Source organism: Osmerus eperlanus, chromosome 20 (genome assembly GCF_963692335.1).
Source record: "Osmerus eperlanus chromosome 20, fOsmEpe2.1, whole genome shotgun sequence".
NCBI classification, from domain to species: domain Eukaryota; kingdom Metazoa; phylum Chordata; class Actinopteri; order Osmeriformes; family Osmeridae; genus Osmerus; species Osmerus eperlanus.
In genome coordinates this window covers 13,608,308-13,636,180 of record NC_085037.1, presented here as the reverse complement: position 1 = coordinate 13,636,180, position 27,873 = coordinate 13,608,308, and the positions used below count along the sequence as shown (strand labels likewise).

Here is a 27,873-nt window from a genome sequence, read left to right as displayed (position 1 = left end):
GTCTGATGTAAAATATAGATGGCTTCTACAAAACAAATATATTTTTCTGATCCTTCAGTTACATTTGAAGTATTAAGACACCAACCAAGACACTGACTACGTTTTTTATTTGACATCACAGGCTACATGAAACAAACAGAGTTGGGGTTCACAGACAAATATCTGCACAGTCCAAATAACATATCATCTTCCTTAAACCTTATGAATTAAGACTTATAAATATACATAAATATACTGTTCTTACTGTGCTAACATAAGATACAATCAAAGTTCATAGTAGGAAACCAAGGATTAAGCATGTATTCAGAATTGCATTCAATAACAGAAAAAAATGAATATTCGTATTTCTGTGTAAAGAGTATAGATAGCAATGTTCTATGATGAACAAGTGTAAATAAACATAGGTATAAATGCTACAAATATAGAAATATATGACAATAGAAAAAAGATATTTTATCTTGAACATGAGAATATTGCTTTTCATCATTATCAGTGATTCTTTGGAATACAGGAAAATTGCAGGGTGTATATTAAAACGACAAACCTACGATACTATTCATCCATACAGTCTTTGATAAGACAACTTCTTCAGGCATTTTGCATCGCTTCCAGGGATCAATAAGGGCTGATATGTTCGACTTTATAACATTGAGATGATGACTTGATAGTAAACAAATCATTGCACATGACACAAGAACTGAGATGCTGAAAGGTCCGTCTGTTTATGATCCTTACCGTCCTTAGGACCTGACCATGAAATGGAACAGGATTTTCAAAAGCTTGATTAACACCTCTTGCTGCTGTACTTGACATTATTCCTTCAATGTATTGCGGCACCTAAACATGTGCAGTCTTTTAAGAAGTCCATTGAACAGGCATGCTAGTCTACCATTGGCTACCAAAAATATGTTCCTTATCCAGTCAAAAGGCACTTTTTTTTTTCAACAACCAACAAAGCTGTATACAAAACTAACTGTTAGGCTTTTACAAATTTCTAAAAAGTCAAAGGTCCCAATCCTCTTTGGTGGGGTTTGTTTTGAGAGATACAAAGTACATGCAACATGACCGTAGGAGAACGGATCATACATTTTATGTCGTATTGAATGTTAAGTCTATTTTAACGTCCTTCAGTGAAATGTACAACCTGGACGACTATCTGCCTCCTGGGCCTCCTGTGCGCTACTGTCTCGCCCGACCACGCAGACGCTGTAAACATGTTTGGTATGTTGTTTCCCCTCAGGTCTCTGCTACGCGCTGCTTTGGACAGAGTTGCTGGAGAGGTCGTTCCGGATGATCTCGTTAACTGTGAAGAGAGAAGAGGAAAACGTCAGGAACTAAATCCCTGGAGCGTTCAGTACAATGAGAGTACAGTATTAGAAGGTACGACTGTGAAGAACTTGTCTTCCTGCCTACAACCCCATTGTGCTTGTTTCCTGGAAGACCCCATCCACCTATCAACTGTGTTCTTTGGCTGACGAGAGGGAAATGATCAAACACTATAGGGACTGGCTGTAGAATCTATGTGAACACCAGGCTCTGATTAAGAAGGAAACGGCGACCATCTTATTTGGATTGAAAGTCTGCCATAACCTGCATGATTTGCTAAGTTCAGGGCAAAGAGCTTTTGTGATAAAAACAAAAACAAAGAATCAGGTCAGGTTCTCTCTCAAGAACTCAAAGAGAAAGCTACAAGGCAGGTTTGGGGAACTCCCCTGGACCCAGGCTAGGAGGAACCCCCCGTGACTGAGGCATTGGAAGCCAGGCCAGAGAGCCTTCAGAGGGATTCCCCCTGGCTGGACTCTGGCCTTGAAGCTAAGTGGTTCCCACAGCCAGAAGACTAGGGCCTGGAACAGGCCCCCTCGGACGAGGGGTCAGGCCTTGTTTCACATGCAGCAACAGCTGCTCCATCTGACACAGACATTTCCCTCTCTCAATCCCACTTACATTTACATTTATATTTAGTCATTTAGCAGACGCTCTTATCCAGAGCGACTTACAGTAAGTACAGGGACATTCCCCTCGAGGCAAGTAGGGTGAAGTGCCTTGCCCAAGGACACAACGTCATTGGCCTAGTGGGGAATCGAACCGGCAACCTTGTGATTACTAGACCGATTCCCTAACCGCTCAGCCACCTGACTCCCATTTCCTTCCTCCCTTCCTTCCTGCAGTAGGGCGGGTGTGCCTGGGGCAACATTGTTTGACTGGGCCTGAATTAGGAAAGCCGTCAATGTGTTTACATGATTAAGGTAGAGTTTCTGTGGTCCAAACATGCTGCACCACAGGCGCTAGCAAAACTGTGAAATACCTTTATCCCACACAAGCACACAAGCACACAAGCACACACACAAGCTCTTGTTATTGGTGTTGAGGCATAGTGGCTGCTGTCTATCTTACACACACACACAACCAATCATCTCCTCCAGAAGATGCTACAGGAAGTAGCATAAATTAAAGTACATTTTGGTCTCAAATCACAAAAATGTTCAGTAAACTCCTTTGTCGCCTCAGAGTACAGCACACATAATTCAGCACACAGTTCAGTTTCTAGATGCATAAGGAGTGTGTTGGGCTGACTGATTAAACTGAGAGCAAATGTCACATTATTGTTTTATATAAACACATCAAAACTATTTTGTATCTTTGAGGACAGGGGTAACCAAAGTACCAAAGTATTCGGCAAAAAGAGATTGTCAGTGGGGTTAACTTTTATTCTCAGGTGCTAAATCACGTCTTGACTGGTTATGTCGTGCCTATAGAAAACAAAAGAGATCCCGATGTAGTTTCCAAAGGTTCAAATCCTAAAGCTTTATCTGTGCCATGCATCACAGTCTGAGTCAGTGTGAGCTGGGAGAGGCTAAAGCAGACATCTGCCAGCGGAGACCTTAAGGTACTGGATTCCTCTTAAAAGAGCTTAGAACACTAAGCCTGTAGGGGCAACCCAGCAGACCGGGTTTCAAGGTCAATTCGACCAAAACGATAACAACTGTATAATTTGATGTGGATGTAGCAGACAGTAAACATCAAAGACAGACAAAGTTTACAGTAAGAATAAGCACAAGTAGATTCCTATTATTTTGTTTTGAACTCGAGTGTTTGTACCTATTTTATTACTTTTATGACACAGAACTGTGTCATATTAAAGCCTGTCTCAGCCCTGGGAGAGATCATCTACTGTGTACACCAGTTGCCACGGGCAACTTGTCATCCTGTTGCCACATTTCATATGAGGGATCTAATTAAAAAATTCAAAACCTGGATGTCTGTGTTTGTTTACAGATGACTGAAGCTCCACACCCCTCATCAGAACACTCTAAATAGTCTCCACACTTAGATGAGTTCAGGGCACGTGGACCTGGTTACACAACCTGGAGACACATCATGACAAGAGTTGAGTTCATCCGACTGGAGCGTCTCATAAAAAGACAAAACAACAACTTATGAAACCCTATATCCCGAGTAACTAATCTGTATTTCACAATTTACAAGACTAGTTTCGGTCGTAAACTATTGTAGATTATTAATAATAATGTACAATTCTAACCACCAGCTACTCTAAGGTTATCTAAGATGAAGGTTTTAGGTATTATATGGGTGCGATCCTGTTTTTCTACTGTCTGACAAGATACTACAACCACAAAAGAGTTATGAGTTACTTATGATACATAGGTGATTGTGCTGCACTTTGCAATTCACCACTGTAAATTAGATGTTAAATTAAATTGCTAAATTGCTGCACTGTAGTTTTAAGATACTACTGTGTTGTCCACCATGTCTGGGATCTGAGATGTGGTTAGTCTGCAATGTGGCTAGAAAACACAGACGGTTCCTTGACTGACTACCAAAACACTGTTAGAACTCTACACTTCTGATCCTCAATCTTCTGCTGGACTTTCTGGATGCACTATTTGTACATCGCTTTGGATGAAAGCATCTGCTAAATGAATAAACTGTACAATCTTGAGTACAATGTGGAGTGGCTTTCTATTCATCTCAAGTTACAGTTACTCATATCAGGACGTGGAGTCATGGATATAGTAATCTAAGAACCGGATTCTTGTCTGATTGAGATGCAAGGCAGCTGGAGATAGTGATTACCAGAGCCTGGGGCTGCATGAGCTGGACTAGGAACACAAGCAGGAAGTTAGGAACCCACAAACAATTAGCTGGGCCATGCTGCTCGCCTCATCAATGCTTCAAACGCATCAACACAATTCTGTTGATCACTATATGGCTATCTGTCAACACAATACTACAGGACACACTATAGGGTTCAAGCTGCCTTTGATACCTATAAATAACATCCACAGGACAGTGTAGTGTGGGACAGCTAAAGGGGGGGAGTGGGGGGAAGGAAGGAAGGAAGGAAGGAAGGAAGGAAGGAAGGAGAGAGGGAAGGAGGAACGAAGGCTAGTTGCCTTGAATGTCCATTTGGTCCATTTGGATTTGGGTGCATGAGCAGTACTAGACATGATGACAGCACGGGGAGAGATGTTCATATGAGGATAATCAGGGAATCTGGAGCCATAATTAGGTTTGTATGTACATTTATTCAGTGGATCAGGACTAACTCACCATCATCAAGGTACATCTGGTCCAGTTCCTGTGGTTCCTGCTTGACGCTGACAGTAAGCGAGGGGGGGCTCCCATCCTTGTGGAGGCTGGAGGGCAGACGGCTGATCTCTGGGGTCCTGGGCACCAGCTGGGCCACAGGGCTGCTGCGACCAGGCTGAGCTGTCGGGCAGCGGGTGGAGGAGAGGGGCCGCTCGGGGCCAGCGGCAGGACTGGAGGGCTGCGAGGCGGGGGAGGAGGCACTGCCGGGTGGGTGGAGCCGCCCGGGGGTCTCCTGGATGATGGAGACGTGAGGGGTGGGGGAGGGTGGGGCGGGAGGCTGGGGAGGATCTGCTGGGACGTACTGGGAGAAAGGTGAGGGGGACAGGGGGTGCAGTTTGGGGCTGGTGCTGGGTGAGGAGGAGCAGGAGAGGGGATGATGTTGTTCCAGTCTCTGTTGGCAAGCAGAGTAGGGTCCGTCAGCTAGGCAGGGTCGGAGGTCAGAGGGCATCAGGCAGGGTGTGACCTGGGGAGGAGTGGGGGGCTTGGGGGCCGGGGCCAGGCCAGTGGAGGCACACAGCAGGGACGCTTCGAAGTCGTCGAGAGGTTCCATCTTTATGGTTGGAACTGAAAACAGTGCGGAAGAGACAGGATGGAGAGAGAGATCAAGAGAAGATAGAGAGGAAGATAGAGAGATTAAAAGAGATGATAGAGAAAAAGAGAGGAGAGACAGAAAAAAAGAGAGACAGAGAAGATAGAAAGAGCAGAATGTATCAACAGCCTGGCCCAGCCTTGTGTTCTGCAGGTGTGATCGGGTTTGTGAGAGGTGTGAGAGGGTTTGTGGCTCAGACACCGACAGCTTAACAAACTCTCATCAGTGAGTTCCTGTTTCTGGATCTCGCTGCTGAAAGGATGAAATGTGTCATGAAATGTCAGCTGCTTCTGCGATAAAAAAGTCATTTTTCCTTGTATTCCTCTTGGCCAGCTGTATACCTTAAATCTTGCATGAAGAAATATGTTTCTGCTGCACGGACTTCATACTGTTTTCTATGAATTTAAATAAATTCATGTTTTCTCTGGAAGAAAAAAAAGGGTCTGCTCAATATTCTCCAGAGACCTTAAAATATGAGGAGAGAATAGTGCCAGAACTCCGTGGTTTGGGAAAGTAGTATTGAAACTATACTGAGTAACCGTACGGTATCCGACGTACTGTGTCACTGGACATGATAAAGATTTTCTAATATACTATATAGATTGGTCATATTCCATTTATGTACCTGAGGGATTGTAGTCCCAACTTCCTCCCACTCACCTTGTCCAACAGCGCCAGAACTCAAGAAACGTCCAGAAATAACTGTTTCGGAAGTCAAAAAAGGACTTGTAGTTATGTAAAGGGATTATGCTTGCAAACATTTAAAAAGAGTTTTAATAGTCAAGTAACACACTTGACATCACAACTATGCAAATGGGCCCTTGCAGCCGCAGAGGTCCATTGGTCAGACACAGACGTTGTTGTTTGTGTTTGTGGAGTTCTGAAGCAGTTCTCTCCTCATGTTCAGACAGGCAGCAGAACGCAAGGCAGCAGAACCCGAGGCAGCAGAACGCGAGGCAGCAGAACGCGAGGCAGCAGAACCCGAGGCAGCAGAACCGGAGGAAGCAGAACCCGAGGCAGCAGAACCCGAGGCAGCAGAACACGAGGCAGCAGAACGCGAGGCAGCAGAACCTGAGACAGTAGAACCCGAGGCAGCAGAACGTGAGGGAGTTCACGGTGCGACTCCGTGAAGCTAACCAGAGGTTGGAGAAGCTTTGAGGGTAGTGATTCAGGGACCCTGGATCAGTTTAGAGAGCTGGGATCTGTTCTTCAGTCCTGTAGGACTTGGCCACCACTGTAGATTCCTGTGTGGACCAGATTGTTGAGTTTTGAACAAGGGCTTTCAATCTGTTCCTGTTTCTAATGCAGAACAGACTTCCAGAGTCGTGTCCTGAGAGAACCGACCGGCTGTTCTCAGCCCGCTGAGACGTTTTTACGTCCAGGGATTATTTTTCATCAACAAAACATATGGTTTACCTTTCTATTTGGAGGAACGCTCTTTTGGATAAATAACAGTCTGAATCTATACATAAGTTTATTGCTAAATAGAGCATGTCTTTAAATGCTACTCAGGCCAAGCAAAATATTATTTATATGTTAAGTATACTTCCAAGGTATAAATAAGTACAAAGATGCTTACATATTTTAAAGTTGTCAATAGGTATGTGAATCAGTACATTTTAAGTACACTTCCAATTATGTGGAAAAAGATGAAGATAAATATAATGAAAATGTATTGTAATTGAATACATAAAAAGGAGATTTAAGTTAACTCTTTCGGTAGGGAGATCACTACAAATAACACTTCCTGCTCACATGAAATGAGTTAAACCGACAGACAACCAGCTCCAAGCAATCTGTCAACAAGAACCCAAGAGGAACTCTGATGAGATGACAAACTCCAGCCACAGCACCTACTTTGAGGCCTTTGAGAGGAACTGGGTCTGTCTGTACCGGATAGACCCACGCACAGTCTGTACCGGATAGACCCACGCACAGTCTGTACCGGATAGACCCACGCACAGTCTGTACCGTATAGACCCACGCACAGTCTGTACCGGATAGACCCACGCACAGTCTGTACCGGATAGACCCACGCACAGTCTGTACCGGATAGACCCACGCACAGACTGTACCGGATAGACCCACGCACAGTCTGTACCGGATAGACCCACGCACAGTCTGTACCGGATAGACCCACGCACAGTCTGTACCGGATAGACCCACGCACAGTCTGTACCGGATAGACCCACGCACAGTCTGTACCGGATAGACCCACGCACAGTCTGTACCGGATAGACCCACGCACAGTCTGTACCGTATAGACCCACGCACAGTCTGTACCGGATAGACCCACGCACAGTCTGTACCGGATAGACCCACGCACAGTCTGTACCGGATAGACCCACGCACAGTCTGTACCGGATAGACCCACGCACAGTCTGTACCGGATAGACCCACGCACAGTCTGTACCGGATAGACCCACGCACAGTCTGTACCGGATAGACCCACGCACAGTCTGTACCGGATAGACCCACGCACAGTCTGTACCGTATAGACCCACGCACAGTCTGTACCGGATAGACCCACGCACAGTCTGTACCGGATAGACCCACGCACAGTCTGTACCGTATAGACCCACGCACAGTCTGTACCGGATAGACCCACGCACAGTCTGTACCGGATAGACCCACGCACAGTCTGTACCGGATAGACCCACGCACAGACGCACAGATGAATGAAGGATGTTTGCCTCGTCACACAAGTGTGTGCCGTTCTGTGCCGGAGTCTGCTGTGTACAAATCTGAGACTGTATTTCTCCCCTTATTCACCTGCTATCCCTCTTTATTATAAACCCTTGCAAATCACCAGCCAAGATGTCACTCATTATTAAGTTAAAAAAGGCAAGGGGAGAGTGAGATAGAGAGATAGAGAGAGAGAGAGAGAGAGAGAGAGAGAGAGAGAGAGAGAGAGAGAGAGAGAGAGAGAGAGAGATAGAGAGAGAGTGAGAGAGAGAGAGAGCTTACTGTTAGCAGACACATAGGTGAAACTCTGGTATTGGCTCCTTTTTCTTTTGCCGTTGCAAACGTAGAAGTTGACGAGGACGGGGTTGGACAAACTCTGCTTCCGGTATGGAGGGACCTCCAGCAGGAGGGACGTCTGCAAGCCAAACCACAGACATAATCAAGACTCACGTTCCTAACAGTGAAGGTCCTGTCTGTGTCTGTAAAAATTAATACTTGATTTGTCATTGTGGGGGGAAAAAAACATATTTTTCACTTGATGAATGAAGATAATCTTTTGGGGAACCAGGTTTGACTACTTCTTGGAAGGCTAAGTAATTCCTTCTCTTTAAGACTGAGATAGTCTTATCCTGTCTTCCCTGAGGGCCGAGCAGTCAAGGACACTTGGGACAGTCAGGACACCTGGGGCAGTCAGGACACCTGGGGCAGTCAGGACACCTGGGACAGTCAGGACACCTGGGGCAGTCAGGACACCTGGGACAGTCAGGACACCTGGGGCAGTCAGGACACCTGGGGCAGTCAGGACACCTGGGGCAGTCAGGACACCTGGGGCAGTCAGGACACCTGGGGCTGCAGCACGGTGAATCACTCACAGAGCAGGTTCACTCCTTCACATACAGACAGTGTCTAATCCCCCAGCTCGGATTCTGATTCAGCTATCTCCCGGCTTCCCAGGAGGGGGTCCTCTGGGTAACTCTGGGTGAGTCCCAGGAGGGGGTCCTCTGGGTAACTCTGGGTGAGTCCCAGGAGGGGGTCCTCTGGGTAACTCTGGGTGCTTCCCAGGAGGGGGTCCTCTGGGTAACTCTGGGTGAGTCCCAGGAGGGGGTCCTCTGGGTAACTCTGGGTGAGTCCCAGGAGGGGGTCCTCTGGGTAACTCTGGGTGCTTCCCAGGAGGGGGTCCTCTGGGTAACTCTGGGTGCTTCCCAGGAGGGGGTCCTCTGGGTAACTCCGGGTGCTTCCCAGGAGAGGGTCCTCTGGGTAACTCTGGGTGAGTCCCAGCCCCCAGCTGTGTCTGACCCAGACAACACTCTCCTTCCATGGGGAGCCTGAGCTCTGACAACCTGCTACTAACACTGTTTCCCCAGAGAGCCTTTAAGACTGAAAGGAGCATATTTCAGACCACAGCTCTTCCAGCTCCAGCACTGTGATTTGCGTCATAAAGAAGTACTGACAGTTAACTCTTTGTCCTCATGACCAAAAATATCAAGCAACAGTTGTGGCTTTTATGCTCATAACTTACAGATATGGATGAGTCCTTGTCAACCTTGGCCTCCGTCTCCCACAGATGGTGACCGTCTGGAACGACGCAAAGCAAACAACTGGATTCAGATGTACAGTAAACAGGAAGTGCATTCACGTTCAAGTCAACAGCAACATCATGAGTAAAGTAATTAGTGCTGTTATTTTTAGCTCTGACATTTAAAACCATCAAGGCCACAGGGGGAGGGGGAGGGAGAGGGAGGGAGGAGAGAGAGGGAGGCCACAGGGGGAGGGGGAGGGAGAGGGAGGGAGGAGAGAGAGGGAGGCCACAGGGGGAGGGGGAGGGAGAGGGAGGGAGGAGAGAGAGGGAGGCCACAGGGGGAGGGGGAGGGAGAGGGAGGGAGGAGAGAGAGGGAGGCCACAGGGGGAGGGGGAGGGAGAGGGAGGGAGGAGAGAGAGGGAGGCCACAGGGGGAGGGGGAGGGAGAGGGAGGGAGGAGAGAGAGGGAGGCCACAGGGGGAGGGGGAGGGAGAGGGAGAAAGCCCAAAATAAAGAGAAAGATCCAAATCAAATTGACTGTTTAACGTGAAAAACTCTTAAAACCGATGTTGTGAAACATAATTGTGTTGTGAAAAAATATTGTGTGAACGGTGAATTATGGTGTTTTAGGAGGTTTGAGTGTTTCATCTCCCAGAAAGAAAGAAAGAAAGAAAGAAAGAAAGAAAGAAAGAAAGAAAGAAAGAAAAGACTGTGGGGGGGATCAAACCAAAAGAGAGTGAAATCTGATTCATTCGAAACTTGGCTTTTTCTCGTCTTTGGGTGATGAGAAATACCCTGATTCTGTTCCATGGTAGGACCCCTACACACCGTGATGGTTAATACGATTATAAAAGAGAGGTTCAGATTACTAGTGGGCTGAACTGGAAGGTAAGGACTTGAGTCATCCTTTTCCACCCACCAACACTCTTTGTAAATAGCCCAATTTTAAACATTAGGCCTTTGTCGTACTACCGGGTATTTCAAGTTTCATCAATCTTTTTTTGTGTTACATTCTGGTAATGCATCTCCTTCCAGCATGCTTCCCCATATGGCTGAAACAAGGCATTGGGCAATTGTCAGTTGTGTGAAAATGTTATTGGTCATAACAAAACCTTCAAGAATTAAATACAACTGTGTCCATTCCCAGCTCGTATAAATCAAGATGTGAGGTAAGTAACTGCTGGTCTTGATCTTCCTGTGGCTGCAGTGCTGACTCAGTGATACACCCAGACCACAGTCACACAGCACAGGGGGGGCATGCTCGTCTGCGAGGAGATGGACTCTTCTAGATGCTGTGGCGTAAGATGATGCACCTCTCCTCCTCCATCCACTCCCCCCTCCCTCTTTCATCTCTCACTCTGGGAAACCCTCCAGACAGAGAATCTTGGAAGGCTACCTCAACCCGCAGAAGAAAACATGTTTTTCAGATATTCTCTCCTTTCCCCTCTCTTTCGGTCTCTCTCTCTCTCTGTCAGTCTGTCTCTCTCCTCTTTCCCTGGTCCCATTGGTTGGACATCCAATTCTTCTCTAACCTGCGGTTTACTCAAGTAATTACCTTGGTAAGACAGACAACGCTGTGCAGTGAAAGAACGCCCTGCTCTTCGGTACACAGTTGCACCAGCCTAAGGGGACCATGTAGAGTACACAATACAGCTGTTTGTCAAGGAGAGTTTACAAGAGGAATCAAACAGCTCCTTGTGCTCTTAATTAGCGGGGGAGGGAAGGGATAGGGAGGGAGGGAGTGCTGGGAAGGGCTGGCCTGGGAGGGAGGCTGGGAAGAAATTGTTCAATGTCATCTCTACAGAATACAGAAAGCAATAATAACTGGGAAAATATTCCCTAATCTATGGCCATTAAACAGGCCTGTAGTTACAGAAACCATACGTTCTACTTTATGGACCTATTAAACTCACTGTTCACAGCACATGCATGCAGTTGTTTATGAAAACGGCCATTGTTCGTGGTCGTGCCTGCAGCCAGCCAAACCTCATTAAAGTGTGAAGTGGAAGTCACTGTGCAGCGAAGGCCTTGAGTGATGAGGAGTCTGCTGTATGTCTCTTCACTAACAGAGTAACTATGAGCAGTTGAGTTCTGGGTTTAATAAGTGTTAGCATTATGCAGATTGGAGAGAGTTACCTACTCCACCTGTCTGCTGGCTCTCCTCACAGGCTCAGAGGTCACGGTCAGGGGTCAAACAGGTGGTCCTGAGAAGATCCTGAATAGGTCTAACCCTGACCCTGAGGACCTGCAGGTCATGTGCCACAGAGCTGCACCAGACGAGCCAGTCCGCCAGCACAGCTGGGAAAGTACTCAAGGGAGGTTTCTTCTCAACAGCTGTCTGACCAGGCTCCCTCGCAGATCCTGTTTCTCTCCGTTCCTCTGAAGTGTTATTCACAGAGACTGGAGACATTAAGCAGGCTAGTCTACCATGCAGACTGTTCACACTGAATGGTTGTAACTCCCTTTTATTAGATACCTTATAAGACCTAAATCATTTGAAAGCTTTTATCTAGTTGTTGTTTGTTAAGAACTTGTGTTTAAAGACCAAAGCCAACTGAACATTACGGTTAAAATAGAAACAACAAAATAAAACAAATAATAAATACAATTGGGGATGAGCTTTGAGAGTAATTGTCCAAGACTAGAGTTATCAGAGGGGCCATCTCAGGGCAGCCAGTCACCCTGTCTCACGCCACTGCTGAGTGTCTTCCCTCACCTGCCATACCACTTAAAAACTGTCCAATAGGTTCAGGTTTAGGGCTTTTATTTTTTAAAGAGACTAAGGCTCAACCCCTGAGGAGAGTGTTCAGACTGTGCCAGGCAGGAAGAGGGCTGGGCAGAGGGAGAGGAGGGCTGGGCAGAGGGAGAGGAGGGCTGGGCAGAGGGAGAGGAGGGCTGGCTCTAGGGTGTTTCCATGGCAGCACTGCCCAGGAATCCAGAGCTCGTGCCAAACGGAGGGAAATCCTCATCAGGAAGCAGAGAGCACACCCATCCACACCAACACCAGCCCAGACAGCTGGCCCCGAGGACATCTACTGAGCTGTCACTTAGCGACCCAACGAGGACATTCTCACCAAATGATGCTGTTTCTGTACCAAGCAGGAAATGTTTCTACACATGTACTTGTGATCCGCTGGTTAATAAAAGATAAAGACACATCAGAGATACAGGAAGAGATAACACACGATCGCGTGTTTGTTTTGAAAAACAATCTCAAGAAAGCACTGCTTAATGGTCACCACACCTAGCATTCCACTCTCTGAAACAGAATGAACAATGGCGCGTGTTCCGTCTCCTGTGAGGGAGTCAGCATGTGTTTACCCTGTCACATGTTCACTCTTCTCAACCTTGACCCCATGCACACCTCACATGTCTCCTCTTAAGGTACAGCGATCAAGGAAGCTGCAAACTCCTAACATCTACATCTGGAGTTGTACCTCTGACCTCCAGTCTGAACAGGCTGAGAGAGAGCAGAGATAAGCCCTGCAGAGTGAGGGTCGGGGCACACACTAGTGCCTCACACTAGTGCCTCACACTAGTGCCTCACACTACTAGTGGCTCACACTAGTGCCTCACACTAGTGCCTCACACTAGTGGCTCACACTAGTGGCTCACACTGTGGCTCACACTAGTGCCTCACACTAGTGCCTCACACTGTGGCTCACACTAGTGCCTCACACTAGTGCCTCACACTAGTGGCTCACACTAGTGCCTCACACTAGTGGCTCACACTGTGGCTCACACTAGTGGCTCACACTAGTGGCTCACACTACTAGTGGCTCACACTAGTGGCTCACACTAGTGGCTCACACTACTAGTGGCTCACACTAGTGAGCCACTAGTAGTGTGTTTCCAGCCCTGTCCTCAACAGGCAATGGAAACTTCTGCAAATGTAAATGTGCTGGGTTAAAAATATAGCACATTAATGTTCACCACATGTGGTAGTTTGGCAGGATGGGGGATATTTTGACAACAGGGAAAGAGAAGGGAGACAGAGAAAGAGAGAGAGAGATGAGGGACAGAGAGAGAGAAGGAGAGAGGGAGGGAGAGGGACAGAGAGAGAGGGAGAAAGGGAGAGCAAGAGAGGGAGTGAGCGAGGGAGGGTGGAACAGCCCTGGTGTTTCTCCAGTGAGAGAGGGAGACTGGGAGCACAACCACACACACACGTCCCTGGGGACACACACGCACACACACATACATACACGGCTGTTTACTCTCTGAGCCCCAGGTCCTACCTTGTGCCTTCTCTAAGAACACCACCTTGGAGTGGTGGTGGAAGTTGTGCCCACTGAGCAGCATCATGTCCCCCCCAGGAGCAGCGCAGCTCTGCAGGCTCTGCTTGTCCACCAGGGGAAGCTCCTGGGCCGATCTCTGGGCTGCAGGAAGGACAGCAGGGCAGGGGTGAACACAAACCCAACTCCCAGGCACACCCGGGCCTCCACACCGACTCTCTGAGTCTAAACCCTGACCTCACCATCCTCGCCAACACCAGTGCTGCTTGCTCCTCGGTTGATAGCGTGAGGACATCTGCTTTGTAGCTGTGTTTGTTTCTCTACATTTCTAATTTCAGCTGTGTTTGTGTGTGTTACTTTGATGCTTTTGAAAGGCAAATATGGATCCACGTCTCTCTTCAACAATTATTCTCATAGTTGCTGAAACAGATTTTTTTCTCAGTAACAGCTGCTGTGTGGCAGCTATTGTGTCTCTCTGCAGTCTATTTTAAAAGGTTGAGGTTGTGGTTAAACCACACTATAAATGATATTACACGTGAGCGGTGCTCCACAGTAGAAACTGCATTCAAACCCGGGGAAGCCAGAAAGGCTTCTCTCTTAGATCCACCTTACGATGGACATGACTACCGATTTGAGCTAACTACCAACATGTTTGACAAGGCACTACGGCTAAAGCGGGCGTCAATTATCCCACGGAGGCCTGGATGAACTCACAGCATTCAATGGGGTTGGATGCAGCCTGAAGAGAGAGTGTCCGGCCGGACGGCTGGGTGATGTGGACGCGGAACACCATCCGCACACGCGTGTTCTTGCGGCCGATGTCCGTCTCTCCCTTCCGTAGCTCGATGTCAGAATTACGAAGTTTCAGGATGCCCGCGCAATCGATTCTGCATAGAACAAAACCAACAACGGTTTAGTCTTGTAGCTATGAATAACTGTAACTGAACTGTGACATGTATTAGCACTTAGCCAATAACTTTTTAATTTAGACTGTAGTCTATATGATCATACAGGGATTCGGATTACGGTAAATTGTCGTCAGATTAAGTAGCTGTAATCTGTAAATTGCTCTGTAGATAGTTAGCTATCTGACTGAGTCTCATCGCAGAATTAAAACCGCTGCTCCCAGTGGATGTGTTACTGCACTACAACTCCTTTCACGCTGAATCCCTGCTCTCCAATCCAATCTATTAAAGTGTAAAAGTCTCATGAAGCTATTTTATTTGAGCAGAAAACACCACTCACGCTTTCCTCAGATGTGGTCGTTTATGGTGTGTCTCGTAGAGACGAAAAAGGTATTTATTATATAATTCTAACTAGAATGCAAGCATTCACTACTAATTTATAATGCCCACCCCCTATTGCCAACTATTGTGCTGCTAGGCTCATAAAAATATTCAAGATTTTAATAGATTTAGCCGTCCAAACTAACTAGTTTTTTCCATGACTATGATACTCCAATACTGCATTCCTTAAAAAGCATATTTCACACTCCCTGAAATTCTTTCATAGACACTGGGGGCTCCTCTGTTGAGGCTAAGCAGTCAAGTTCTCCACCCACCCTGCCAGCTAACAGAACGGACTGCAGACATGATGAATGCAAAGCTTCCCATTTCAAGCCTGAACAAAGCAAATGTTGTGGTCTATCATTTAAATAAAATGCAAAAAAATACACAAAGACACACATTACCCCCCCCCCCCAAACACACACACACACACACCCCACACACACACTTACACGGCCCTCATGTTGTTCTCCGGCAGCAGGGGCAGCTCCAGAAGCTTGGTCTGGGCCTGCAGGGTCTCGTGGCTGGCCGTGGACACCGTCTTGCCCGTGATGCGGTGGACCTGGTAGAAGGCGTGCGGGCGCAGGAGACGGTCGTCCGCAGTGCCGATGAACAGCTGCAGGGTTAGCGGCTCACTGCCCTCGTAGCCGCTGAGCTGGACGGAGGACAGGGGAGGCAGGGTGGACACACATTACACACTCACGTCATGGAAGGGGTTCTTGTCTCTCCTCTATACATACAAAGAAGCACCTGACAGATTTGATCATTTCAAAAGAGTTATTCCTACAGTCAGTCAACAACACGCGCTGACTTTCTTCCTCCATTAATGTCAGTCCACACCACTGATATACTCTGTATCTCAAACCCAGGAGCAAGGCAGCCACAGGGCAATCATACCTATTCACAGCCTAGCACTGCCTTGTGACCGACCAAACATCCATCGTTTACCATTATCCACTGTCCTGCATGAACGCAGACCGACCTGGGACTCTGTACTGCACTGACCACCTCGGTCTCCTTTCAGAAGGATACTGGGTGAAGAGTGGGTTCCAGAACAGCTGCTGGGTTCTAAAAAACTCCCTCACAACCCAGAGCAGGGGCATTGAGCCTGGACTAGACCTGAAACCTTATAATACACTCCTGCCAACACACAGACTGCAGATATATGTCGTCTGTACGCTACAACAGCTGAGAAGCTGGTGGAGGGCAGCCTGCTGGAGTATACATCGCCCACGAGATAAGAGAGACCTGCAGACGAAGCAACAAACACAGGAAAACAGTGAAGTGTATAAAGGAACTGTGTTCTCCATTCACATGGAAGTTCTCCACACATGAGAACCAGGCTTTAGCAGAGGTGATTTAAAGCAGAGTGGAGCGCTGTGGAAACACTGTGTATTTGTGTGAGGAAACGGACTGCTGCCTGGTCGTGCCTGTTTATTTAGGCTGCTGGGAGTGTGAGATGGAGTCAGATGTTCTCTCTAGGGCAGAGCTGCCTGCCCCTCACTGTTCATATCACCCACCAGAGGAATTCCAACACTCTGTTCGCTCATGACACCGGGGGGGGGGGGGTCCGAGCCATGAGTGATGATCACACACATCCTCCAAAGTGCTGAGGGGGAACGTATTCATTCTACTTTTGTGGACAGAGAGAGAATCCAGTGACCCCTTAGAGTCATCTATGAGTTATCCTTAAACTATAGACAGTTCACATGGCTTAGGTCTAACTGTAGAGCCGATCTGTCTGAATACATTCACAGTATGATCGTTTTATACAGCTAACTGACTGCTTGGTAACTTGGATTTTATGATTTTATATGAATATATGGAGAAAGACACAATTTCCTCTGAAGTATCATTTGTTATCCTGAACTTCAGGACACCGAAAACCTATTTGTGATCCATCTTTTATGCTCTATCGGTTTATTTCATTAATAAAAAGCCTTTGTGGACTTCAGTTGAGGGTTTTTCCTGTATGCCTGCTACCAGATTACAGCATAAACCCCAGAGCATAGCTGCGGTGTGGAGTGCTCACAGCCTGCCGGCGTCATGTCCGTGTGGTCGGAGCAGCAGCCATGAGACTGAACAGACAACACCAGGCCTTGCTGTGCAGGCCCGCGAGGGAAGCCACACAGCTTCCAGAACAAATCCGGTGAGCAAAAGTTGGTTCTTTGCAAAGCAGTGTGTGTGCCTTGCGATCAGGAAAAAGCACAGAGCTCGGGTTTGTCTCTCTAACTTCCCCGTCTGGAGAGCCAGAAACGTGTGTGGTTTCTCCGCCTGCGCTGGGCCCTGCCTCCGCCTGCGCTGGGCCCTGCCCTGCATGATGTCAGGATCACACACAGGAACTCAGCTACACAAAGGGAAGTCTGTTGGAGAAGCTGGAGCTGGTGGGGGCTGGGGATGGGCAAGGCAGAAGCAGAGCTTTAGAAAGAACAAGCTCTCTATTTCAGATCAGGCTTGTCCAGACCCTTGCCGTTAAACCATTAGCACCTAATCATGGACTGAAAGGTTCTCCGTGTACAGATGAGTGGACATGCTGGACTGTGGAAGGCTATGGTTTGGCTAATTCCCCCTGGTCCAGACATCTGGGCCAGAGCCCTGAGAAAATCACAAACTTGTTGCCAGGAAACGTGAGAGGCCCTACCATCCAGATCCAGTTCTACATTCACCGTTTGACGACATCACAAACACTTTACTTCCCCCCTAACTCAAACTCAGAGCTTCTGATTTATTTACCGGGCGAAGCCAGTGGAATGGGACCGTTTTCTTGCAACCGAAGAAGACTTTCTCTGATGACACACCAAAGCTACCGCCGGCAAAAGACCATGACTGAACTTTATTGGCCACAAAACTTCAGTTTACTTCTGTCAGCGCCAGGCCATGGAAAGTGAGTCACTCCCGTCTGGACAGGAAGTGACTACACCGGACTGTCTACTGTTTGACCAATTACATTACACTCAGAAATGTGACGTCTTTTCAACAACATCAAGAGCCAGTTAAGCTGTTTTTTAACACACGCATTGCTAATCTATTTCATTGCCAGGAGATAAAAATAGACGAGTGGACAGGTTAGCAGGGAGTCAGGTGGCTGAGCGGTTAGGGAATCGGGCTAGTGATCTGAAGGTTTCCAGTTCGATTCCCCTGGCCGTGCCAAATGACGTTGTGTCCTTGGGCAAGGCACTTCACCCTACTTGCCTCGGGGGAATGTCCCTGTACTTACTGTAAGTCGCTCTGGATAAATGCGTCTGCTAAATGACTAAATGTAAATGTAATGTAAATGTAGCATGGAGACAGGTCTGTGAGGTCTGTCGTTAGATTCCTGGAAGAGTGTGTGTTGGTCAGGGGAGCAGACCTGCACCATGGGGTGTCCTCCCCCCATGGCCTTGACCGCCCCGCGGCTGCCCTCTGTCTCGTAGTGAGCTCGGTGGTGGGACTTGGGCTGGATGAGGATCTGCAGGCTGTAGGACCCCATGCTTGAGGGCAGCTGCCAGTCGAGGCCAGGCAGAGAGGGGCTGGAGGAGAGGACAACACTGTCAACATGATCCACTGTGGTCAGGGGCGGAGTCGGGTTTAGAGGGAGTAAATGTTCACGTTATGATTTGTGAAGGGATTGTTATTTATCAGTAAACTTGAATTTTACTTGTGCTATATATGTATTTATTATATAAATAAATGAACAAATAATAAATAAAGCTGACCTCATATACATATTTATTAATTATATCCCATTTTCCTTGTGATGGAGATACTGTCAGTGAGAACATTTGAACTTTTCTTCTCACCTGAGATAGTGTTTGGGTTTGGACCAGGAGTACGGCTGGGGCACATCCAAGAACCCTCCACAGTAGCCTTCCTTCTTCAAGGGCAGGCAGGATGCCAGGTACTCCTCCTGACAGACCTCCTCTGGGCGCAGCCCCCCCCTCCCAGGCTCCACCTTCAGGCCTGCTGGCATGCCGGCCTCCAAGCCTGTTCTCCTGGCCTTCAGGGGGATCCCCTCCCCCAAATCCACCCCAACATCCGTGGTCAGGGCGTTGATGGCCGCCACGATGGCCGAGTTGGTGTACTGGTTTGTGTTTGGCAGCCAGGACTCCTCCGTGATGCTGAGGCGGGGGGAGGTGTGGGGGGACGGCCCAGGGGAGGGGTCGGGGGTGTAGGGGGGGTGGGGGGGGTGGTGGTTGATGGAAGAAGAGCCATTGAAGCTGTACTTCCTCTTCCCGGGGGAGCTAGGACGCGAGCCGCCTCTCTGGACACCCATCCAGCTGTCTGGTCTCCCGGTGCGGGGGGAGGTGGAGGGGGAGAGGGAGCCAGGGTCCCCAGGCAAGCCCAGGGAGGAGCACCCTCTGGGGGAGGCGCAGGGGGACTGCCAGGGGGAGTTCTGGGGGGAGTGGTCGTAGTTGTAGGAGAAGCCGGACTCGTAGGAGGAGGCGTCTGAGTGGCAGCTCCGAGAGGAGCCACTGCTGGCAGGGCTCAGGCAGCCGGGGTTCCGGTAACCGTCTGCGTGTGGAAGAGAGAGCGTCACCACCGAAGCCACGTGTTTGGCCGCGGGGAGGCTGCTCTCCTCCGACTCCTCCTCGGGGAACTGGCCGTAGGCGGTGATCTCGATGCGAGGGCTCTCGAGGGCGGGCGCGTCGCTGGCACGCCCCCCTGGGGGCTGGAAGCTAGCGCCCACCCCCCTCATGTCCTGGGGCCGCTCAGAGCGGGGGGACGGGCAGAGAGAGAGGACTGCGGGGCTGAGCTGGAGGCTGTGGTACTGGGAAGGAAGGCAGGGATTATCCAGGGAGAGGGACAGGGCGACACTGGGGGTGTAGCTTTGTGCATCTAGAAAGCAAAAACTTGAAATCAGTTCACATATGGACCTGTCCAGATGACACAATACTTGATCTTCTTTTTTTAAATGACGCCCACAGAGATGTTTCTATGACATACTGTATACTGAATGAAGAATGTTGCTTCCATGGTGCTGCTTGTTATAAGTGTTAATGCCAGAACTCACTGATGCAGAAAGTCAACAAGTTCATTTGCTAAACTTAGAAACAGACTACAGAGCTTTAAAGATGAACATTTCAGACTGACACTGATTTTATGCCACAGAATGCATGTGTCTTAACACATAATGTACCCATACCAGTTAAAAATAGCAATAAACTTAATGATATTGTTGAATGTGGCATAATCTGAACCAGGTTTCCACCAGCGGGCTGTGGTATGATGGGCTGGTGTGTGAAGGTGCAGCGTGTTCCAGGGTTCTCTGGAGGGCTTCCAGAACTCTGGAGGGCTTCCAGAGAACCCTGCTGAGACTGACAGCAGAGGAGACACTACCCCCCCACACTGAGACAACCCTAGGCTGGGGTAAAACCAACAGGGGGAGGTGTGTGTGTGTTTGTGTGTGTGGGTGGGTGGGGGGGGATATGTGGCTGGGGTGGGGCCTGAGCAGTTTAACCACAGTCAGCGAATTAATGATAATTGACGTCACAGCACGCAGTCTCCACAACTCAGTAGCCTATAGGCTGCAAGCAGGAAGACTATGACATCAGACCGGAATAAACCACATGATTCCCAAACTATAAGTCATGTTAAACAATAGCATTAGGATGACAGCTTTTCACATTGCCGATTGACAATAGAGGTAGGCTACCAAAGCTATCAAACTCAAGTTGTGGGATCAATTACGTTCAATTGCCACACCCACCTTTCGCCACGTACAGTAAATTAGGTAGCCATGAATACAACCGTTGATTGTGAATTCAACTAGTAAAGAATGTATCACAATATAATAATCAGGCAATAGCCTTTTACAGTATCTGCATACTGCAGAAACTCTATCCTACATGAAGAACTAGCCTACGCCACATGCGAGACAGATGTTTTGACTACTGACTGCCGTTATCAGTCCAGCCTGCTGCAAGTGACTCTTGGGGAAAATGTATCATGTGTTTACTGCAAAAAGACAAACTTACCTTCTTCAGCAGATTTCATTTTTACTATTAGTCCCAACGTAGTATATTGGTCCAAAAGTCAAACTTTAAATATGGCAGCAGCTGGATGCAATCCTTTATCCATAAATCGTCGATTTTACACTCCAATGGCTATAGATAAAGATATCCTTTTCTGTCTCACAAGACAACCATGAAAAACAACGAAAAAGCTAAAACCACAAAAAAAGTCTTGAATGAGAATGATTAGACCTACGTAGAGAAAGATTATATTGAAAAAAACTAAACGTATTGCTGGAGAGAATAACTCTGTAACATCTGGATATGGAGAGCAGAAATGAGTCTGTAATTTGGATGCTATGTTTGGTGAAAAGCTACTTTTGGACATACACTTTTATGGTTTAGGGAGAGGGAAATCCTTCGCTCGTCTGAATCCTTGTGACGCACCGCTTGGTCGCGGGGAGGGCTCAGGCGCTTTTAAACCCGGGGATCACCTCAGCCAGGAACACCGCCCCTCGACGGTGACGCCAGCCACACGTCTGACTAGCAGATGCCAGGCTATTCTCTGCCCACTGGTGTCAACAGCTGCAAGCGTGGATTACTTTGCCGCAAAGACTTTTGTGCTAAGGAGAAATATAATAGGCCCATTGTCTCGATCCTGGACCTAATTGTGCTTGTAGATCTAATATAAAACCATTTTTGCTTATGTGTAAATTGCCTGTTCGTCCGAGGTTTCACATTGACCCTTCAGGATGTCTTGAACCAGTTGACATATGTTGTTTGTCATTTAATGTTATAGCCGTGCAGGTATGCATTCCGTACATATAGGCCTACATACGTATTAAAAGCTCTCTCACTGATTTTCAGGCCGCTTGGTGCCTAATATTTATGGAAGTATTCACACCCCTCCCACCTCTCTCCGCTGTCCTGTCCCCTGAAGTCACGCTTCATTCACTCAGTTTCCTGCTGTCTCCCCAGACAAGCGTATTCTGGTATGACGGAGTCTACATTTCTTAAGAGCAGATGTATGCGCAAACTAATCCTTGCAATGTTTGATATAGAACTGCTGTCACTATGAATCCAATGAAGACGTTCATCATGTGAGATGACAACAGACGGCTGCTACATCAGCGGCTCCCTGTGTCCTGGTGGAGTAGCGATCTCAACCATACATGTTCCCGCTTGACTGCATGGGTTCGCATCCTCAGTCATCAGGGAAACTTTTTTTTAACGTCCATAGAATTATTATAAGTGTTCCATCGGTTTTTGAAGTTATTGTAGGATCAAATCATCACTTTAGCATTTCCTTCAGACAGAACACTACTGTAATTATCGTTAGTTACATACGGTAGGCTAGCTACCGGCTATATAAAAGCTTGTCTCAGACCCAGTTATTTGACATGCTTGACTGAGGATCTTCATAAGACTTTCTTCCATCCCTTAGGGTACTATCTGTGGTGGTGTATAGTTACACAACTTCTCTCTCAGAGTCCCAGCCAGACAGGCAGCTATCTCTGGCAGGTCTGGACAGTTCAGCGGGGTTAGGGTTAGGCAGGGGTATTTCCTAACAGCTTGCCCATCTCTACAGGTGAAAAGCTACACTTCAATTATGTGGAATTCTAGGAGTTGTTACTCTGCACTGCTAATCTTCTGAGATACGGCGCTGCCATCGATGTCACAATCAAGGCTGCTTACTTTTTTAACGATGTAGCCTATATTTATATATATTTTTTTATGTACAGTTTTTAAGTGAAGTGTACTTGAACCCTAACCCTTTTCTTTTTAAAAAGTTTTTGCGAAAACGTTTTGCCAAAAGGTTTTGCGAACAGGTTTTGCGAAAACGCTTTGCAAAACAAGATTAAAAGATGATTAAAAGATACATAAAAATACAATCTTTTAAATAAAAAGTTTTTGAAAAAAGTTTTGATAAAAAGTTTTTGAAAAAAGTTTAGAAAAAAAGTTTTTGAAAAAAGTTTTTGAAAAAAGTTTTGAAAAAAAGTTTTGAAAAAAAGTTTTGAAAAAAAGTTTTGAAAAAAAGTTTTGAAAAAATCCTTTTGGAAAAAAAAGTTTTGAAAAAATCCTTTTGGAAAAAAAAGTTTTGAAAAAATCCTTTTGGAAAAAAAAGTTTAAAAAAAATCATTTTGGAAAAAAAAGTTTTGAAAAAATCCTTTTGGAAAAAAAAGTTTTTTCAAAATCGTCGATCGTCAATAGTGACACAAAAACATAACTGAGACATGGCCTGAGCCATAATCATGGCCCCCATTCAGACCATCTCAGGGGGGAGGGAGTCGCTGTTGGGGGAGCGAGGGGGAGGTGAAGAGGGATGCTCTAGTTAGCCTCTGTCTCTTATCAATCCTCTTGTTATTTTCGTCGGCCCTGACATGGAATCCTTCATGTTTCCTGTTGTTTGGGGCTGTTGCTGAGTAACAGAGGCAAGCCTTCAGCAAAGGGTGAATGCCGTGGTTTCCTCTAAGCTGCATGAGAGCCTAGTTAGCTCAACATGTATACTGGTTGGGCAACAAGTGTATATTTATCAGGTAACATACACTACCATCGTTTTCCGACTCTGACTACAGGAGCTACTGTTTAATCTGTCCTGGCTTCTTCTGGTTGATAGGGCACTGAATAGTTCTGTAACTAACCCAGGCAGAGTCTGGTGAGAGCCATTTTGAACGTTTAGTAACAAGATAGGTTAATGGTAGGTCTCACTGCAGAGTGCAAAATGATGAAAATGTCAAAGAAAATCCCAGTTTGACCAAGTGTTCCAAACGGCAGATGTTTATAATGTTGGGGTTTTAGTCCTCCACTCAGAGATCTATGACAGAAACTAAAACTTCTAGTCAGGATTGTTGGCAGATGTTGTCGCACGATTGTGAGAATATATTTTAACGGGTAGTTTATTTTTTTACTAGAATTCTCGCTTTTGTAGATTTTAAACATCTGTGTGGTGAAGGTCAACACAGTCAGTCAGTTCAAACAACACTTGACTTGAGTTATCTGCTAAACCAGTAAAGCTATCTTACACAAGACAGATGAAAATACCAAATGGTCCTTACTATCTCTGAAGACACGTCAGCACAATTTTTAAACTCCCAATTCAACATTCTTTGGCTTGACTGCTTCAGAGAGGAGACCACAGCCTGATATTCTAGACTGTTTACACACACTGGCTGCTGTTTTCAAAGCACTCTTTTCCTCTCGAATGTTAACCTACAATAACAGTGAAACGAAGAGGAGGATGAAAGAGAACGGTTACTTACATCTTACAGCTACTGGACCATCACATTCATCATGGGGTCGCCACCATCCACAAAGCAGTTTCTTCTCTGTGGAGGGAAATGAACAACATATTGAAAACTAAGAACAATTTGGGTTCAATCTGCCTTTTTACAGAGAACAAAACGTCTTCTTTCACTCAAGAGTAAAATACTGAGTTCTGACTGCAGTAGTTTGAATTATTCTCACTTCCTAATCAACAACAGTTGTAGTCTTCATGAATGTTGATTCTTGAAGAGAGAAAAACTGTATACAATAAAACATAAAAATCCCAATATAAGCTTGGTGGAGTCATAATGTGTATGGCAATGTATGGTTCATAGGTTCATGTTAATTTAAGGTTATGTATATAACTGAGCCAAGTTCAACAAGCATGGCAACCATCAATAGATTCCAACATTAAACTCACTGTATTGTGTACACAAACAAGAAAAGATATTCTGGTTGAAACATATATTTTATTTTGTTCTGCAAGACCATTTATAGCCTCGGTATCCAACTGAAGAAACACTCATCAAGGGAATGATAACACCTGATTTCAGTGTCAGTTCACCAAAATCACAAATCACCTTTATCTAAAGTCCTGAATTTTACTGAATAGGTCTTAGTTAAGATACTGTTATATTGGCCATAATCTGAGCAGCTAAATAAAATCACAACTGATTTTCAGGAATCACAAATCCTAATTGCAAGTATTTCTTTGAGACAAAGAACCTAATGGTAGAACATTAATCTGTAAACATCATCTGGTGAATCGTTAACTACAGCAGGGTCATTCTCATGATCAATCTGCTGTAACAGGAGGTCACACTAAAAATAAACCCAAAATATTTTAACTAACATTAGATCAGCCTCAAGAGACTGTTTTAAATCCTCATAATAAGGTACGATTTCACCTGCCAGTACACAGCAACCATTCGGACAGCTGGGTCTCTCCACTGTCTCCAGCCAGCATACACACATCACAGCTAATAACACGAGGATGGAGTGCTGGTTTCCCACCATGAGGGATGTCTGAGGGTGTGATGATATGCCACTCTGCTTCTAGACAGCCTGTAGCAGTGGTGTTGTTCCCAACCAAATCATTGAGTCATTTTGCGTATTGTGGTAAATGTGCTTTTTTCCCCTCATAGCAAGTACAGTAAAGAGCAGCATGTTGTTCAGTAGTAAAAGCTACATGTATCAAAGAAATGTGTTTCACAGTGTTATGAAACACTAGGCAGTATTGAAAATTGCGTAAAGAGTCCACATAGAAAAAGTTCACAGCAAAACCAAATGACGGTATAAAAAACGACACTCGAAGCCGAAGGAGAGAAGAAGTCTTAAAGAGGGACGAGATGGTCGATCAGGCCTCTTCTTCGTCACAACATCTGTGTTGAGTCTGTGTTTTGGAAATCACTCTTGTCAAGTACTCCCATCCTCCAGTTACATCAACAATTCAGTGATTTTTCTTATCTTCCAGTGGTCCTCGGTATTCGGGTTCCCATCATGCACCAGCAAAATAAACACGCTGAAGAGTAGGGCAGCAGAGTCGCGAAGATAAATACAGAGAGCAGATTGGAGCCCACAGCTCATGAAGACAGCTTGGAGTAGCTTGGAGGTGAGAACTTCCTCTTCAGGTATTTGATGATGTAGAGAGGGAGGCAGCTGACCCCAGTTATGGCTGACACCTTCCACAGGAAGGCTGGCGTTATGATGAAGGCCAGGTCTGGAGGAGCAACAGAAACACAGATCAGACACATGCAACACCTGGAAACATGAACCGTCAATTCACTTAACAAACATGTTACATAATCACTCGTGATAACTTTATGTTGGGACCAGTAGATATCCCTGTGTGTGGGTGCAAAGAGCATAGCCTGGTGGGTAAAACGAGAAGGACAAAGTGGAAAGGAAGGAGATGGTGAGCAGGTAGATGGAGCTCATTGCTGCACACCTACCCAGGAAGGCTCCACAGGAGACCCTGCCCACACCTGCCCCCAGGACGCCACACAGAACACAGGAGGCACAGAAGAACAGGAGTTAAGGTGAGAGCAGCGGGAGCAAAAGAGGGAAAGTAAAGAGAGAAAGAGAGGGAGAGAGAGAGAAAGTTGCTAGAGCTGGGGGGGCTGTCTTACCGAAGTACTCGTTGAGGAAGGCGAGGGAGGCGGCGTAGCAGAGCAGGCTGAACAGCTCCGCCAGCACCATCACCCAGTGCCAGGTCCGGATGGTCAGCGCCACCATCAGCAGCTCCGTCAGCACCAGCGCTGTGAAGGAGATCGCCACCACGTGAACAAACTCAGACTCAAACAGCACCAGGGCGCCATACATCAGGATGCCACCTGGGGGAGCCAAACAGAAAGACAAGGCAGGAAATGAGAGGAAAAACAGATGGATTAAAGCGGGGGTGTTGGTTGCATTATACAAGTAAGATATGTCCTAACCTCTTTTTGAAAAGGGTGAATCTGTCCGCTGCACTTTTTATTAAGAGCATCACACTGACCGGCCGCATCCTCTGTCCCACATTTAGAAACAAACTACAACCCTGGATTAAAGTTACAGGGAATACTAAATTAAAGAGCAATGGTAACTTTAACTTTAGTATGTTTAAAAACCTCCACACAGGTTAGCAGGGTTGACTGAGTAGAGGTTGGAGGGTCTGAATCTGTTACTGAACTCAAGGTTTCTTCTTCAATCATTTTTCCTCTCAGTTTTCCTGGGAGTTTTTCCTTGTCTTCCTTGAGGGTTTAGCTTGGTTGAGGGGCAGTTCTCTGGGCATACGTGAAGCCCTCTGTGACCCTGCTTGTAAAAAAGGCTGTACAAATCAAATTGATTTGATTAGGCTGAGAACCGTCTTCAGGTGGTTGAGAAAGGGCCAGAGGGTCGTAGCTGCAGTTCAGACGAGAGCCGTGTGCTGGGATAATCCCATGTGTGGAGATAAGGATGGACTGAGGAACTATATGTATGAGGAGGATGAGAGGCACAATGCAGCCTACTGTGTCTTCAGGTAAACCCCCAGAGAAGCCTCGCATTCTTCCAGAGACCACTGTATTCTGATAGCCTTTCATTTCATAAAATGGCGCAAATTGAGTTTAATAGCCTAAAACTGATCACATAATTGCTTTTTCATAGTCTCCATACAGGACGTTCCTGGAAGTTAAACTGTAATAAATTAAAGTCGACGGTGGCTGATCCCCCCCCACGCCGTGGACCTCATATTTCCTCTTTCAATGGACTTGGTATTCCGTCTTTAATTAAAAAACTAGAGCTGTCAGGAAGTCATGCTTGAACAGCAGCATAGATCTCTCTCACATGCTGCCTGGCTTAGCGAGTCCAGAAATATTGATTTACTGGACGGACAAAAGCCTGCATGTAACTGCGTCTGACAGAGAAACCAGAGCCACTGAGAAACAGCTCGTCTGGTAACAGAAGTTCTGCACGCAATAAAAAGTATGAAACCCTGAGTCCTGAATTCCACTCCACTTTGAAAAGAATCATGCAGGTCACGCTAGAGCTTCCGTCATCTTTCTGATCTGGCTGAGAGACACCTGTTACTGAACACGACTAAATGACCTCCACGATGCTGTCCTTGAGGTAGACCTGTGGTGAAGCAGCGACGGTGGCCCTCACTCACCTTGATAAACACTGATCAACACCCAGATGAGGAACGTCTTGAAGGACAAGGACCGGCCCTGGAGGAGCAGAGAGAAGCAGCAACACTAAAGACCCCTCGTCTACAAACATCTCAACTCCACAGCCAGTCAATG

At 46.7% G+C, this 27,873-nt stretch overlaps 2 protein-coding genes across 7 annotated transcripts in view; both read right to left on the bottom strand.

The window, feature by feature from the left end:
* Window positions 1-88: 88 nt before the first annotated feature.
* Window positions 89-21,359, bottom strand: nfatc1 (nuclear factor of activated T cells 1). 5 transcript variants are annotated; one of them, XM_062445782.1, is made up of 10 exons: window positions 20,876-21,356; window positions 18,701-19,668; window positions 18,271-18,448; window positions 15,374-15,576; window positions 14,350-14,522; window positions 13,639-13,779; window positions 9,405-9,460; window positions 8,168-8,300; window positions 4,573-5,175; window positions 89-1,303 (listed from the first exon to the last, which is right to left on the bottom strand). In XM_062445782.1, the coding sequence occupies exons 2-10, from the start codon at window positions 19,594-19,596 to the stop codon at window positions 1,248-1,250; spliced, it is 2,439 nt and encodes an 812-aa protein (XP_062301766.1). In that variant the 5' UTR covers window positions 19,597-19,668; window positions 20,876-21,356; the 3' UTR covers window positions 89-1,247. The 5 variants fall into 5 exon arrangements, with proteins under 5 accessions (XP_062301766.1, XP_062301764.1, XP_062301765.1 ...); XM_062445780.1 differs by having other exon boundaries at window positions 18,701-19,736; window positions 20,876-21,355; XM_062445781.1 differs by having other exon boundaries at window positions 18,271-18,430; window positions 18,701-19,736; window positions 20,876-21,311.
* Window positions 21,360-24,571: 3,212 nt separating this feature from the next.
* atp9b (ATPase phospholipid transporting 9B) overlaps window positions 24,572-27,873 on the bottom strand; it is a 31,249-nt gene continuing 27,947 nt past the window's right edge. For both annotated transcript variants that reach the window (XM_062486969.1, XM_062486970.1), the window contains exons 27-29: window positions 27,741-27,798; window positions 26,245-26,448; window positions 24,572-25,835 (exon numbers count right to left, since the gene is read on the bottom strand). In XM_062486969.1, the coding sequence (XP_062342953.1) occupies window positions 25,699-25,835; window positions 26,245-26,448; window positions 27,741-27,798 (399 nt within the window). In that variant the 3' untranslated portion in view covers window positions 24,572-25,698. The remainder of the gene's footprint in view (window positions 25,836-26,244; window positions 26,449-27,740; window positions 27,799-27,873) is intronic.

Coding starts and splice junctions, on each gene's coding strand:
- nfatc1 (XM_062445780.1), bottom strand. Junction 14,523..15,373: donor GAGAACAACATGAGGGCCGT/GTAAGTGTGTGT, acceptor TGTTCTATGCAG/AATCGATTGCGCGGGCATCC. Junction 1,304..4,572: donor CCAGATGTACCTTGATGATG/GTGAGTTAGTCC, acceptor CTCTCTTCACAG/TTAACGAGATCATCCGGAAC.